Here is a 15,524-nt window from a genome sequence, read left to right on the forward strand (position 1 = left end):
TCAACTTTCTACTCAACAAAGTGACTAGTTACTATCATCAAATTCTCTGAATGCCATGTGCTATTGGCTCAACTATTATACTATTCTGGATGTTTATGGTTTTGGGTTTCAATGCATACCTTTATAATGAAATTAAAGTCCATGAAGTCTTTGAGTGATTGTACTACATTATGCTATAAGTTGATAAATGAAAAAAGGTGATAGATGGTCATAAAGCCTATGACATATATGTTCAAATATTAACTGTGTATATAAAATCAACTAATTTAAATAAAGACATCTAAAAGATCATTAATCAAAATGAGTGAAATCAAATCTGATTGTTAAACTCAGAAAAATCTAAATATAACTCAATATAAGACCTGCCCTTTATCTTATCTTTTCATATTGCTCTTCAGTAGAGTCTAATGGCCACATCTTCACCATCGTTTTGTACAGTTGATTAGTTACAATGCATATAAGTTTTCGAGGTCTGATGAATTTATGATTCATTTCGTGGTGTATTAGTCCCTATTGACCTTATATTACAGAAAAGAATGCTATCACTTATCTCCTTGGGAATCGAATCCCACTACCTTTCCTCTTGAATATGAATGAGTTCGGTTGTAGTGTACTATCATCTACTGTTAGCTACATTATTAACTCATTTGTCGACGCTAATTTACTTACAAAATAAAACGAAATATTGTATTTTTCATCTTTAAGATATGCTTAAACACACAAATATATTTTTTCATTAAAAGTAAAATGCTCTTATCAAGAGAAAATCCCACTTTATTGTAAAAAAGTTAAAAAAAAAAAATGATCAAACAAGTAAATAAATGGAATGCTATATAAATAAGCAAATAAGAAGTGATATGGAAAGTATTTGTAGGGAGAAAGAAACGTTCGTCGAATCCTCCTCCTCCTCTTCATTCCCTTGATCGCCGTCGTATGTTCAGGTCAGTTGTAGAGAGAATCATTGTCCCTTCGTTTTTTCCGTTTCCTATTTTCAATATCGGAATCAGTCACCCCTTTGTGTAGTTCTCTGATCCACTCTCGAGTGCCTGCCTCGTATATATGCTTTCCGTGTAACATGTGTGTTTTTCGATAGTCTTTGGTTAATAAGATTCGTTTCTTGATTTCGCCCAATCACGTCTCGTCTGTTACGTTACGTGTTCGTCAAGTAGTGTTACCTTAGGGTTCTCACATGCAAATGTAATGTTGGATCCGTTTTCTTTATCAATGTGAGCAGCTGCGAGTGAGATAGAATGGAGGAAGAGAGGGATGAATCGAGGAAAATCAGGAAGGAGAAGGAGATGGAGAGGCGGCGTCTAAGGGATAGAGAGAGAAGACAGTCTATGAGCCAAGACGAGAGGGAAAGGCATTTAGCTCGCCGCCGCAAGAACTATCAGCTACGAAGGCAGAGAGCTGAGGTGAGCCGCATCGGCTCTCAGATCCAAGAACTCGCCGGAGAAGGGAGCCAGTTAGCAGTGGCCTCACCTATTCAATCTGGAGACAGCAGTACTGTCCCGTTGGTTGATTCTGATCAGAGTGAGGATCTCACAAAATCTATTTAATTAACTAATGGAATTGTATGGTTGTGTAAGTGTGACAAATGTATGTGGTTAATGTAGGTGTGGGAATATCAGTGGAGGAGTTCGGTAAACTGGTGGGGACGATACGGCTTAGCCGTGTGAAGCATCTGGCGAGGACACTGAGGAAGTGGAGTACTAATGGTGCAGAAGCAAGCAGCAGTACTGGAGCAACGAACGCAATGACAAGACGTAATTAATTAAACTATATCTAACTCACATATACTTAAAGAGAGGTTTTGATTAGATGTGTGTGATTGGGGGAAATGAACAGGTGCAATGTCAAGTGGGCTGCGTCTGAGTCGAGTGAAACGACTGGTGAGATCAAAGGGACAGCAGGAGGGGTTGTTGTTGTCACAACATTCACCAACATAAGGTTCGTTATATAACCTGCAAATTATTTTGAAAAAGGTTGATCAGATTGATGATTAACACATTCAGTCACCTTTTGTTTCCCTCATGTAACATTTAACTTACTAGCTGCTTTTTCTTCTTCTTTGTGTCAACAGGACTCAGTGGAGTTCACAAACTTGAACAAGAGCCTCATATGATAATGTTAGCGTGTTTGTAAAAGTGAACACATTATCTTTTTGGAGACATCTTTGAAGCTCACCAATTTTGTTTTACAGTACACAAGGGGGGATACATTACTACATACATCGTTTTGATTGTTAACGCAAAAAGAGAAATTTCGTAACGCAATTTCAAAGCTTATTTCAGTGTTGAATTTTGCAACAAAACAAGTGCCACTAATATATCACAATGGACTCGACCAAAAAAAAACCCAATTTGAGAGATACATCATCAAATGAATCCGATGTTTAATATATTCCAGAACAGCAATCTGTCTTCCCCCAAGGCTTCAAGATAGATATGATTGTTCAGCTATGCTATTAATCCGTACATAAAGCAAAGTATGTCTCTGAAATAATTAGAGCTGAAACAAGATCGATCATCATAAAAAGGTTACTATACATAATACATGAATGTTCAATTTCTGACTGAGATTTGTTTAGAACACATCACAACAAATGTATAGGACTGACATTTACAAATCTAACAGTTCTAAATTCAAATGAAACAAGGAAACGAAGAGCATATGTGGAAATCAGAGTTTTAATAGGATAAGTTTTGGTGAACATAAACAGGTTTCAACAAACATGACTTGTTGCACCAAGTCATGTTCTTACTTAACATAATGGCCACCATAGATACAGAGATATTTTAAGGGTCTTTAAAACACAGAAACATCAAGCTTTCATAGCTCAGTTGGTTAGAGCACCCGTTTAGTAAGCGGGAGGTCTTGAGTTCAACTCTCAATGAAAGCAACTTATATTTTTCCCATTTATTGGCTGCATTTTGAATGGGCCCATTCGTACCGAGATTCGTTTCTGTGTCGATACTCCCGCTGAACTGAGCCTTCTCTTTATTGGATAAGCTTTTTAATTAGAGTTTTTTTTTACCAATCACCCACCGCTTTGATTTTTAACCTTTTTTTTTATGCTTGATGAGTTTGGGGTGTGGAGATGACGATGAGGATATACTGCTCCCTCTTCTGAGTTCAGCTGAAGTAACTTGCTGGCAGAATCGAACCTAATATCACTAGCCACCACTGAGTCATCTCCTTTATTCCCCTTATATATATATGGATATTATTTATGGAGCTATAACGGTTCTCTTATGACCTATGGAATTTTCCAAAATCAATTTCACATTCTTCAGCTAAACCCATAAACTATATAACCAATAAATTCTTATCCATCCAAACCATAACTTGTGTCTGAACGACGGCAGACTCTATGACTTGAATTTCTCCATCCACTACAAGAAAACGTAGCAGTAACAACGGTATTTTACGAGGAAATTATTTCCTCGTAAATTTACATAAGCTTTACAACGCAATTACGACGCGACATGACTTCGTCGTAAACTCGATGGTAATTTACGACGAAATGTATTCGTCGTAAAGTTAATGTAAGTTTACGACGAAAGTACGTGGAATGCAAAATAGTTGTAAACGTTACATCGACATTACAACGAATCATGTTACCGTTACATAAAGGTGAAAACGTGTATTGAAAGTGCTTTAACTTACCTAAGTTCGTTGTAAACGCGTTGTAAATTTTCCATGTAAAATCCATGTAAAACTTACCATATTTCTCTATATATATGTCATTTCCCACAACTCTCTTCCTCACAACACACAACTCTCTTCCTCACAACACACAACTCTCTTCTTCTCGAACCACCAATTACTATTTCGAAGATAACGATAACGAACATGAGTCATTCGTCTGTCTGCCAATTCAGTAGAGCGATAAGGAGAAAATGGAGGGAAGTGAAGTTGGTTTATACTTGAGTGAAACCTCCGACCATCGTCAAAGGTTCCTCTCAAGTACAAACCAGCTGCACTTCCGTCCACTTTCTCCTTGTCGTTCCACTGAATTGGCAGACAGACGAACGACACAGGTTCCTTATCGTTGTTTTAGAAATAGTAATTGGTGGGGTAACAACGCAATTACGACGAAACCAAATTTCGTCGTAAACGCCATGTAATATTACGACGTAAGTACGTCGAAAATGAAATTTTACATCGATATTACAACGAATCATGTTACCGTTATATTTAGGTGAAAAACTTATCGAGTTTCGTTGTAAAGTCGTTGTAAAAAAACTATGTAAAATCCATGTAAACTTTCCCTTGTAAAATCGTTGTTATATTTCAACTACCCAACTCGAAAATTTCTCTATATATATGTCATTTCCCACAACTCTCTTCCTCACAACACACAACTCTCTTCCTCACAAGACACAAACGGAAAAAAAAAAAAATTTAAAAAAAAATAGTAGAAAAAATGGTCGGTGGCGGTAGTATTTACGAGTTACGAAGTTGGATGTATTTGCACAAAGATTCCGACGGGAGAGTGACGAATGCATTTCTGAACGGGCTAGAGACATTCATGCACCAGGCGGGCTGTTAGATGATATGTCACTTTGGGGTTTAGGGATTTCATTCTCGGTGTTTAGGGTTAAGCGTCGTAATTTCGTCGTAAATGGAAAAACGCGGGCCTGGTAATTTCGTCGTAACTCGAAAAACACGGGCCTGGTAATTTCGTCGTAAATTAAAAAACACGGGCCTGGTAAATTCGTCGTAAATGGAAAAACGCGGGCCTGGTAATTTCGTCGTAAATTTACGTCGATTTTACGACGAATCCTAATCTATATAAGGGGACGCCGAGAGCGAGGCTGCCTCGCTCATTCCTCCCAAATTCCTTTGCTCTCTCTAAGGTAAACTCTCTCTTCTCTCTCTCTTTTTTTTTTTTTTTAAATTAGTTTAGGTGATTAGTTAGGTAACGGAATTAGTTTAGGTGATTAGTTAGGTAATTAGTTTAGGTGATTAGTTAGGTAACGGAATAATATTTTTATTATGTCGTAACTGATAAAATTTATTTTAATTTTTTTTAGATGGCTCCTAGAAGAAAATCCAGAGCACCTAGTTATAGAGATTTGTTTGGCGACGATGGTTCCGGTACATCTTCTTCCGGTCCATCGTCTTCTGGTCCATCATCCTCCACCGCAGTTCCAGACTCTCAGCCTTCTCAGAGAGTTGCTTGGAGTCCTCCTCCACCGCAGATGCCTCCACCGCAAATGCCTCCACCGCATATGCCTCCACCTCCTCCTCCAGCGGCTGCACCTGAGCCTGTCCCAGAAGGTGCAGTTCATCCGGATTTGCGTGTGCCTTCATATGCCCCATTCGCGAGATATACGGTAGAGGATTTGCTTGCCCAGCCCGGACGAGAGGGTTTGGATGTTCTAGACCCCGATAGACCCCGAGGAACTTATTGGTAAGTTATTAATTTTTATTACATAAAAATTTAAAATATTTTTATTTTCTAACGGTTAAATTGTTTTCCTTTCAGGTTTGGGGCTAATAACCGTGTTGGCCGGAGCGTTTCGAAAACGATTAAGGGTTACTACGACGGGGCATATCCGAACTGGAGCAAGACTCCAAATCACGTTAAGATCACGTGGTTTAAAATGTTTGCGGTAAGATTTTTAAATTTAATTAAATTTTAACTTTTAAATATGTATATATTTTTTAAATATTATTATTAATTGTAATTTTTTCAAATTTTTTGTGTTTCAGCAAAAGTGGCATTGGTCTTTGGGAATCACCGAGATGGTGAAGGCGGAATTCGTTGCAAAAGCAAAGATCCGCCTCTGCAACACAGTCTCCGATTGGAAGGACAAGTGGGAGCTCGACGGGTATGAGGGAAAGCCCACTGAGCTCACGACGGATGTGTGGGATGGCCTCATCGCCTATTGGAAGCACCCGTCTTCGATCAAAAAGGCCAATTCGTGCTCGGCTTCTCGAAGAACGAAGGATAAAGATGGTAATTTGCCCATGCTTCACAGAACCGGCCAAAAACCACATGCAGGCATCCGTCTAGACGTTGTAAGTTTTGTTTTTAAATATTTATTTTAAAATATTCAATTAATATAACTTTTAATATTTTTTTTTTGTAGTTGGAGAAGACGGGAGTCTTACCATCTCTGTCTGACCTATTCAAGATGACTCACGCCACATCCGACGGAGTTTTTGTGGATCCTGCATCAGAGAAACTCGCTCAAGCAGTGGCTACTCGGATTGAAGAACGGGAGACGCAACTAACTCAGGAGTCTCCCGATGGATTACCCGTCACATTGTCCACCGAAGAAGCCGACCGAATCTTCGAAGAGGTAGTACAACTAAAATTTTTTTTTTCATTATTTTTAATAACTATATTAATATATGTTTTAATTTTATAGCTGGCTCCTAGAAAGAAGGGCCGAATAGTCGGTATAGGCTCCGTTAACCAAGTTGCAAGGGCAACTTCGTCATACACTTCGAGACGGGATGAAGAGACTTCTCAGATGAAAGCTCGAATGGATAGCCAGCAGGTTCGTTTAGACTCTCTTGAGGATTTGCTAGACGTGATGGCCGTGGGAAACCCGGTTATGCAGAGAATGTTGAGTCAGAGACGAGCCGCTCTTGGGTTGCCAGTACGAGATCCCCAAGAGTCCGATCCAACCCGTCAACAGCCGAGCAACCCCACCGACTACTTCGATGATATGTAGTTTTTTTAATATTTTCGGTTTGTATTATGAATTTAAATATTATGACTTTTAAATGCTTTTTTATAAATGTTTTTTATTTTCATATTTCGTTTTAAAATTAAAATTATTTAAAATTCAGAATTTTAAATAAATTCAAATTTATATATATATATATTTGAGGTTAAAAATAATATTCAAAATATATTATAAAACGAAACGTCGATGTAGGCTCGACGTAAACATTTACAACTGATTACCGTCGAAAATAATTACGAGTCTTTTACATCGAAGATTTTACGTGGTCTTTACATCGAAATGTTACGTGGAGTTTACATCGAAATATTTACGAGGGTGTTACAACGAAAATGTTTACGTGTGCTTTACATCGAATCCATTACGTGGAGTTTACCACGAAATTTTACGTGTCGTTTACGACGAATCTCTGCCCTGCGCTTTACGAGGAATATATTTCGTCGTAAACTTAACAAGTCATTTACGACGAAACGTCGGTTACGACGGGCGTTTTACGACGAAACGTGTTTCGCGGTTCATTCGTCGTAACACCCCGTTTACGACGAAGTTACAACGTATATTGCCCTCGTAAAAAATATGTTTTCTTGTAGTGATCATCACAGGATTCTATGTAAGACGGTTAGACAGATTGCTACAATATCCAATTCTGTCAGCTAACTGCAACCTGTTTAGATCACAAAGAATCCCGACAAGGTGACAAACCAATCTATGAAACAGGAAAACAAGTGATACTTCATCTGGATATAAGTCCACATCTTTTTTTCTGAATAAAATGTTAAATTTGATTCAAAAGAAAAATAGGATCAAATGCTGAGATGGACCACTTGGTCTCCAAAAAATCTCAATTGGACCCATCACTTTATTTATTTATTTTGCATTTAAATTTAAATAGAAATCTATGTTAAATAACTGAAAAACCTAAAGAGTTAAACATATTTACTAACCTATGCCATTACTATCCAACCCAATATCCGACCCAGATCCAGACCCAAAATCCGACCCAATCTCCTTCTTCTTCCCCCATTCATAGTTCTTCCACCATAATACAAAATCAAAAATTTTCTTATCCCCCATCCACTAATTTTCTCTTTCTTATCTCAAATCGATCAACCCATAATCATGTTTAATCAATTATATCATATCCAGAGTCAAATTTTATCTTTTCCATCCGATATCCAAAATAATGAAGAACGAAAAGTATTACTAGTACAACTAGTACAACTCAAACTAGGACAACTAGTACAACTCAAACTAGTATAACTTCTACAACTCGAATTAGTACAACTAGTACATATTGAGTATGTCATATTTATTATTTGAAAAATCATTTTCTTATGTATCATCACCATGTTCATTCTCACAAAAAAAGATGACATGGCTTTGAGAAATTATGAAATGACATCACTTAATTATGAGATGTATAATAATTTCATATATTTATTGTTTTCGGCATACGAAGATGCTAGAAAAGAGAATGATGTAGAACCAATAAGACATATTGGTCTAATCTACCCCGCATGCATGTGTCAAATATATGAATAGTATATTTTTAATAATATTTGATTTGAAACTGATACGTTTACAAGTTGTACTAGTTATACTAGTTGTACGATTTTCGGAAAAAGATCATCTTCATCTTTTTGGTCTTGAGGCCAAAAAGCTAGATGCAGAGCCAGAAAATTCTTCAAACATTGTTCTAAAAACGCGAGTCACCGGAAAGAAGAAAAAGATTGGGTTTGATGTATGATTTTGTGTTTTTTTTTGCAAATAATTGTTTTAATCGTGATGAAATAACATAGTTGTACTAGTATTTGAGTTGTACCGTCTGTACATAGTTATACTAGTTTAATCTTTCCCGCTTGCATCTGCCAAAAGATAGTGCATAAGCCATCACGAGTTTGAAAAAAATACATAAACATTAATATTTGGTATTTTGACTATAACAATAATAGTTTAACCGGTTTAACTACAGTAGTACTATTACTAGTTTAATTGTGGCAACACTTGATTTGTGTTTTTCTAGTGCTGGTTAGTAGGTTTCTCGCCTCAAAGTTCATTTTCTTGATATGGAAATGAAAATATTACAAGAAATAGAGCAATTGTAATCACATATACAAGAAGAACATGGTGAAACTTGCATATTTTGATATAAAATATGATATACATATGTTTGTTGTATCTACAAATTTGATTTCAAATAGCTTTTGATTCTTATGTTTGCAAATTCGTACATTTCACTCAGTTTATTATTTAATTATATTTTATAATTTAAATTTTTTCCTACAAAAAATAAATCTTCAAAAATTTATGAAGTTTTTAAAAAATTATAAAATTTATAATCCCAATACCATCAGTTTTTTTAATATCTATTTTTTAATAAATATTATTTAGTTTTACGTGTTGTATTTACGTACCTAACAAAATTTTCTCTTAATTTTATCGACTTTGATTTAATGTATTTCAACCAAAAGAAATAGATAACAGGTTAAACTACACAAAAATATGTAGGAATAGTACAATTAGTACAACAACTTGATTTAATATTCAACCATAATATTTAAAACATGATACACGTTTAAAATATAATGCACAATATAAAATGAAATAACATAGTTGGACCAGTATTCGAGTTGTACCGGTTTATACATAGTTGTACTAGTTTTTGAGTTATACCAGTTTGTACATAGTTATATATTGACAGTGAAATCGAAAAAGCTAGTTGTACGACATAAAATTAAAACTTACCTCAGTTGTACCACTTCATTATGTGTATATGTTTGTGCCCCAATAAAATGAAATCATAAATTTTGTTAAAATACATTTCATGTATGTTTTCCAAAAATTATGTGGACAAAGAAGTTAACAAACCTTAAAAGTATAAGGTAGATCATGCAAACTTATGTGATTGTGTTAGATTTGCAAAAAAATAAAAAACCCCATGAAATATCATAAGGAACCTTTATAAATACTTTACAATTTAGCCACTTTATTGATTTTTTTCATATGACATACTCGAAGGAATATTTAAATTTCAGAACCTGAGTAGTTGTACTAGTTATATCAGTATTACTAGTCTGGTAAATACATTTCATAACTGTTTAAATACATTTTATGTATGTTTTCCATAAATTATGTAGACAAACAAGTTAATAAACCTTAAAAGTATAAGATAGATCATGTAAACTTATTTGATGGTGTAAGAATTGCTAAAAACAAAACAAAAAACAAAAAAAATCATTAAAAATAAGGAATCTTTCTAAACAGTTACCAGTTTGGTCATTTGATTGTTTTTTCATATGGAAATACCAAATTGATTTTGTCAATTTTTGAAATGTCAAAGTTGTACCAGTTATACCAGTAATTCCTGTTTAATATATAATAAAAAAATATACCAAATTTTTTATATGTTTAGTTTTAGGAGTTGTACCAATATTTTCACATTATAACTTTGTAAATATATTTTCGATGTTTATTTTTCATAATAATATGGTCAATCTAATTAACAAACCTTAAAAGTATAAGGTATCTTAAATAAAATTGATAGTGTAATTTAATAATTTAACAATAATTGAAGAGCCTCAGAAAAAATAGATGAAATTTTATCATCATATGTAAAAAATGATTTAATAGTTGAGTTAATTATAGTAACTGCAAATTGTACATGAATTATAACATTTATATACCAGTTGTACCAGTTATATTATTTTTTAACATGTATAATTGTATGAGTTATACTAGTTGTACCTAGTCGAATGAGAGAATAAAATAATGAAAATCGTGTGGCTCTGAGTTATTTATGCGTCAGATAAAAGAGGGGGAGAGGATAGAGAATGGGAGATCTGTGAAAGCGTGTGGCAAAGATTAAAACATAGAAAAAATGATTAATGGCTCTGGTTGGAGTTTCATTAATGGTACTTTTGTAAATATAATATTCCTCTTTTCTTCTCTTAATCCGACGGTTCTGATTTATAGAAAGATTATAGAATCCAATGGTTCATATTATTCATTCATTAAGAATAAAATGGTAATTCACAATCATTTGGTTCATACAGATTTTTTTTGGATGTGTGAGACTCTTTTTTTACCTTTTGGTCCATTTCAGATTTTAGTCCAGAAAAATATACTGTTTTACATCACGTGTAAACTTTGGTATTTAAACAACTTCTATCTATCACGTGAAGAAATCATTTTTTTCGAATTAATTAAGATGCAGAGATAGCTCCTATCTATTGTTGGAAAGTTGGAAACCATCTTGGTATCTTCCAACTCTCAGTTCATTCGTCGACAGGTTTGCAGCCGAGCATGGTTTGTCCCATGTTTCCGAGCGTTTCTCTCTCTCCAAATCATGTATACAGTGGCCTGAAACACATAACGAACAAGGAAGATCTGGGTCTTAGGCGTCGTTTCCTTTGATACATAATCAACCAGTTCTTCCCACTATGAAGTATACTCGTTGCCCAGAATAGTACTTGTTAGCTTGTGCCACACTGCAAAGGAGTATCCACATGAAAAGAAAATATGTTTCGGGTTTCTTGATGCTGATAACAGTGCACACAAGTGGTGTCTATCCCTTCATTTCAGTGAGCCATACGGCCACATGTTGTTAGACGATTACGCATAGCCAACCAGGTACAATTAAGCCAACATCCCTAGTCATCTCTTGTATAATGCTCCAGAGTCTATAAGAAAAGAAAGCCTGAAGTTCAACAATTAAGTTCAAAACAGTCTTCTCTTCTCTTTGATTATGTTTTGTTTTATGCAAATAGTCAGATCACTACTTCACTTCATATCTTGTCGGAACAGAGCAAACGTGAATCACTTTCCATTATGTTCTATGTTTTGGTTACATCAATATATAAGTTAGTGGCGCAAATGAACAAATGTCAAGATGGCCGAGTTGGTCTAAGGCGCCCGCTTCAGGTGCGGGTCCGAAAGGGCGTGGGTTCAAATCCCACTCTTGACAATTTATCCTTTTTCACTTTTTATTATAAGCATGTTATACTGTACGTTGGAGCTAAAAGTATTGTTCTGTGGGTTTGAACCAAACAATATAAAGATATAAATATTGAAGATTAGTAACTTAGTATAGTGCTTATTACCAAGATGATGAACGTGTTTTTATTGTAATAGTGATGGTTAATTTAACAGCACTGAAAACTCAAATGATACTTTGTGGATAATAAAAATTCATCGTCTAAGAACATCTCCAATGTAAAACTTCATTTTTTCCTCTAAAATAAAGTAAAAGTGAAAATGAAGTTAAATTGCTTCAATTCTACTTCATTTCACACTTCATAATAGAGTGATAAACAAAAAAAAAAATAGATTATTTCATTTATGGAATAAATTTTATTACAGAATGAGATATTGAGTTGGGTTAAAGCATTTCTTACTCTTTGTTCACTTTTACTGTATTTTAGAAAAAAAAAATGAAATAGGGATAGGAGATGTGCTAATGATGTCTCATGTCATTTGCTCCTCGTGCGAATACATTCGTTTTTAATTTCAACTTGATTTTTTATAGAATTGACTTGTGTTGTTAATATGCCAATAATGGGCAGGTCAAACTATTACAGTTTCTAACTAACACTACACAGATTGAGGAACAACAGTTAATTTAACCAAGGGAAATTGAGAAGAAAACACAACCACAAACATGACCATTTTCCAGTGAATTGTTCTTATCCCACATGTGCAGCTAAAGTTAATCCTTATTTACTGGATATTGACCACTTGTTTACCATAAACTGTCTCTTTCTATCTCTAAATTTAGCATTTTCAACCTTAGTGTCTTCTCTATATATACCTCAAGACTTGAGCATTAATTATTTTGTTTGAAACACTCATCATCTTTCAGGAGTTTTTTGTATTAAAACAAGGACTGAGATTTCGAAGACTCACTGTTATATTGACCAGGTAAATTTCCGCTGCTTTGTAAATCATCTGTCTGATGTAAGTTGAATTTTTATTTTTTTTACTAATTATACAATAAGTAACTAACTGAGAAGTTTATTCAGAAAAATATATTGTGCTGATCTCTTGAAACAGAAAGAAATCATGTGATTCAATAATCAATCCACTGCAAAATAAATTGAGTTGATAACTTTCTAGCAGGGTCAACAAAATATTAACTTTTGTTTTTTTGTTTGAACACACAACACAATATTAACATTTCCAGAAAATGTAACGATAATCAACATTTTAAAGATTCACCTAATCACCTTTTTCATTTTTGTCAAGAAATTCGTGAAATTCGGACCCAACTGTCCCAACATTTATTACACGAGATACATAGTCAAAGGGGATTAGTCTATGTGGGTCCCACTTAAGAGAATCTTATCCAATTCATCTCATCTTCTATCTATCCTCTCGTCTTACACAACAGTAACATTATTCTTTTCTGTGAATAATTAACTCTCTAGTGCGACTCGACAATTTGTTCAAACTTCAAATGATGATTTTCGGTTGACGATTTTGATCTTATAATATATTTGAATGGGAAAGGAACAAAATAAAAATCTCAAAAGCTTTAATGTATGGAAAATTCAAGATTCGATATTCGTCTATATCTCTCTATCTTATTAACATTTCTAGTATTGGTCGCAGGCATAAGAGAATCTCTTTTTCATTACATTGAGATAAAGCAGAGTTTCAGACAAAGATGGTGGAAGGAGGAATAGCCAAAGCAGACAAAACAGAGTTCACAGAGTGTTGGAGAACAACATGGAAGACACCTTACATCATGCGCCTCGCCTTCTCCGCCGGAATCGGAGGTCTTCTCTTCGGCTACGACACCGGCGTCATCTCCGGCGCTCTTCTCTTCATCAAAGAGGATTTCGACGAAGTCGACAAGAAGACATGGCTTCAGTCGACGATCGTCAGCATGGCGGTGGCCGGAGCCATCGTCGGAGCAGCCGTCGGAGGTTGGATCAACGATAGGTTCGGCAGGAGGATGTCGATCTTGATCGCCGACGTGCTTTTCCTGATCGGCGCCATCGTCATGGCGTTTGCTCCGGCTCCTTGGGTGATCATCGTCGGAAGAATCTTCGTCGGGTTCGGAGTTGGTATGGCGTCGATGACGTCGCCGCTTTACATATCGGAAGCTTCTCCGGCGAGGATTAGAGGAGCGCTTGTTAGTACCAACGGTCTTCTCATCACCGGGGGACAGTTCTTCTCTTACCTCATCAATCTCGCCTTTGTCCACGTAAGTAAACGTAAAGCTTCGAACTTATTAGGATACATGGTTTAGTTCATTGGTTATTGGTTTATCAGTTTCCGGTTCATTTAAATTACTTCCGGTTATGGTAAAGTGTAACTATATAAACTGATGTAACAAACTTTGTTTGATTAAGTTGATGTATTTTTATTTTCGCTCTGGTTTTGATTTGAAAATGTTATGATTTAACAGACTCCGGGAACATGGAGGTGGATGTTGGGAGTTGCGGGAGTTCCGGCGATAGTTCAGTTTGTGTTGATGCTGTCTTTACCGGAGTCTCCACGGTGGTTGTACAGAAAAGACAGGGTTGCGGAGTCGAGAGCGATTCTCGAGAGAATATACCCGGCGGAGGAGGTGGAGGCGGAGATGGAGGCGTTGAGAGTGTCTGTGGAGGCAGAGAAGGCGGACGAGGCTATTATCGGAGATAGTTTCGGCGCCAAGCTCAAAGGAGCGTTTGCAAATCCTGTTGTCCGACGTGGACTAGCCGCTGGTGTTACGGTCCAGGTGGCACAGCAGTTTGTGGGGATCAACACGGTGATGTACTACAGTCCCTCCATTGTGCAGTTCGCTGGCTACGCGTCCAACAGTACAGCGATGGCTTTGTCTCTTATAACTTCTGGTCTGAACGCGATTGGTTCGATTGTGAGCATGATGTTTGTGGATCGGTACGGTAGAAGGAAGCTGATGATCATCTCTATGTTTGGGATCATATCGTGTCTTATCATCTTAGCCACGGTGTTCTCACAAGCGGCCATTCATGCCCCCAAGATCGATGCATTGGAGTCAACCACGTTTTCTCCAAACGCTACTTGTCCAGCGTTTGCGCCGCTCGCGACCCCAAACGCTCCTCCCTCGGGGTGGAACTGTATGAAGTGTCTCAGGTCAGAATGTGGGTTCTGTGCCAGTGGAGTACAGCCGTATGCGCCAGGAGCATGCGTGGTGTTATCAGACGACATGAAGGCGACGTGTCACTCAAAGGGAAGAACGTACTTCAAAGATGGGTGTCCAAGCAAGTTTGGATTCTTGGCTATAGTGTTTTTGGGGCTTTACATTGTGGTGTACGCACCAGGTATGGGTACTGTCCCATGGATTGTCAACTCTGAGATCTATCCGCTTAGATATAGAGGTCTTGGAGGAGGTATAGCCGCGGTCTCGAATTGGGTCTCTAATCTGATTGTGAGCGAGAGCTTTCTCTCACTCACACATGCTCTCGGCTCTTCTGGGACTTTCCTTCTCTTTGCTGGCTTCTCCACGGTTGGACTCTTCTTCATTTGGCTGCTTGTGCCTGAGACTAAAGGACTTCAGTTTGAGGAGGTCGAGAAGTTGCTCGAGGCTGGCTACAAGCCTAGTCTCTTGCGTCGGAGGAACAAGGCCAAAGGTGTTGATACAGCTTAAGATGAAGTCTTAATTTCTCTCTTTTCTTATTATTACTACGACCAATTCCAATTTCTTTTTTATGAGTCTGAAGGAATACATTGTATCAAGAAGAACTCTTTTTTTTTTAACAACCAAGAAGAACTCTTTAAAACCTCAAAAGAATACATGATTTAATACAAAATTCTCTGTAATTTGACCTCAACTAGCGTCATTTACCAAAAAAAAGT

At 36.4% G+C, this 15,524-nt stretch overlaps 3 protein-coding genes and 3 non-coding genes across 6 annotated transcripts; all 6 read left to right on the plus strand.

Annotated features, from left to right (window-relative positions):
* The first annotated feature begins 859 nt into the window (after positions 1-859).
* On the plus strand, positions 860-2,561 carry LOC106444415. Its single transcript, XM_013885888.3, has 5 exons — positions 860-941; positions 1,235-1,533; positions 1,617-1,766; positions 1,849-1,950; positions 2,084-2,561. Exons 2-4 carry the CDS (start codon positions 1,251-1,253, stop codon positions 1,947-1,949), a joined length of 534 nt encoding a protein of 177 aa, XP_013741342.1. The 5' UTR covers positions 860-941; positions 1,235-1,250; the 3' UTR covers position 1,950; positions 2,084-2,561.
* A 267-nt stretch (positions 2,562-2,828) lies between these two features.
* On the plus strand, positions 2,829-2,902 carry TRNAT-AGU. The gene has a single exon. It is a non-coding gene; the product is annotated as a tRNA-Thr (tRNA).
* Positions 2,903-3,096: 194 nt separating this feature from the next.
* On the plus strand, positions 3,097-3,194 carry LOC125607694. Its single transcript, XR_007338765.1, has one exon. It is a non-coding gene; the product is annotated as a small nucleolar RNA R30/Z108 (small nucleolar RNA).
* A 1,388-nt stretch (positions 3,195-4,582) lies between these two features.
* LOC125607102 (classical arabinogalactan protein 9-like) lies at positions 4,583-5,773 on the plus strand. Its single transcript, XM_048776792.1, has 2 exons — positions 4,583-4,862; positions 5,040-5,773. Exon 2 carries the CDS (start codon positions 5,040-5,042, stop codon positions 5,421-5,423), a length of 384 nt encoding a protein of 127 aa, XP_048632749.1. The 5' UTR covers positions 4,583-4,862; the 3' UTR covers positions 5,424-5,773.
* A 5,813-nt stretch (positions 5,774-11,586) lies between these two features.
* On the plus strand, positions 11,587-11,667 carry TRNAL-CAG. Its single transcript has one exon. It is a non-coding gene; the product is annotated as a tRNA-Leu (tRNA).
* A 1,357-nt stretch (positions 11,668-13,024) lies between these two features.
* Positions 13,025-15,450, plus strand: LOC106440286 (inositol transporter 4). The gene is made up of 3 exons (XM_013881911.3): positions 13,025-13,238; positions 13,311-13,908; positions 14,113-15,450. The coding sequence occupies exons 2-3, from the start codon at positions 13,366-13,368 to the stop codon at positions 15,313-15,315; spliced, it is 1,746 nt and encodes a 581-aa protein (XP_013737365.1). The 5' UTR covers positions 13,025-13,238; positions 13,311-13,365; the 3' UTR covers positions 15,316-15,450.
* The last annotated feature ends 74 nt before the right edge of the window (positions 15,451-15,524 follow it).

The sequence above is a fragment of the Brassica napus genome, chromosome A3, assembly GCF_020379485.1.
Source record: "Brassica napus cultivar Da-Ae chromosome A3, Da-Ae, whole genome shotgun sequence".
In the NCBI taxonomy this organism is placed as follows: domain Eukaryota; kingdom Viridiplantae; phylum Streptophyta; class Magnoliopsida; order Brassicales; family Brassicaceae; genus Brassica; species Brassica napus.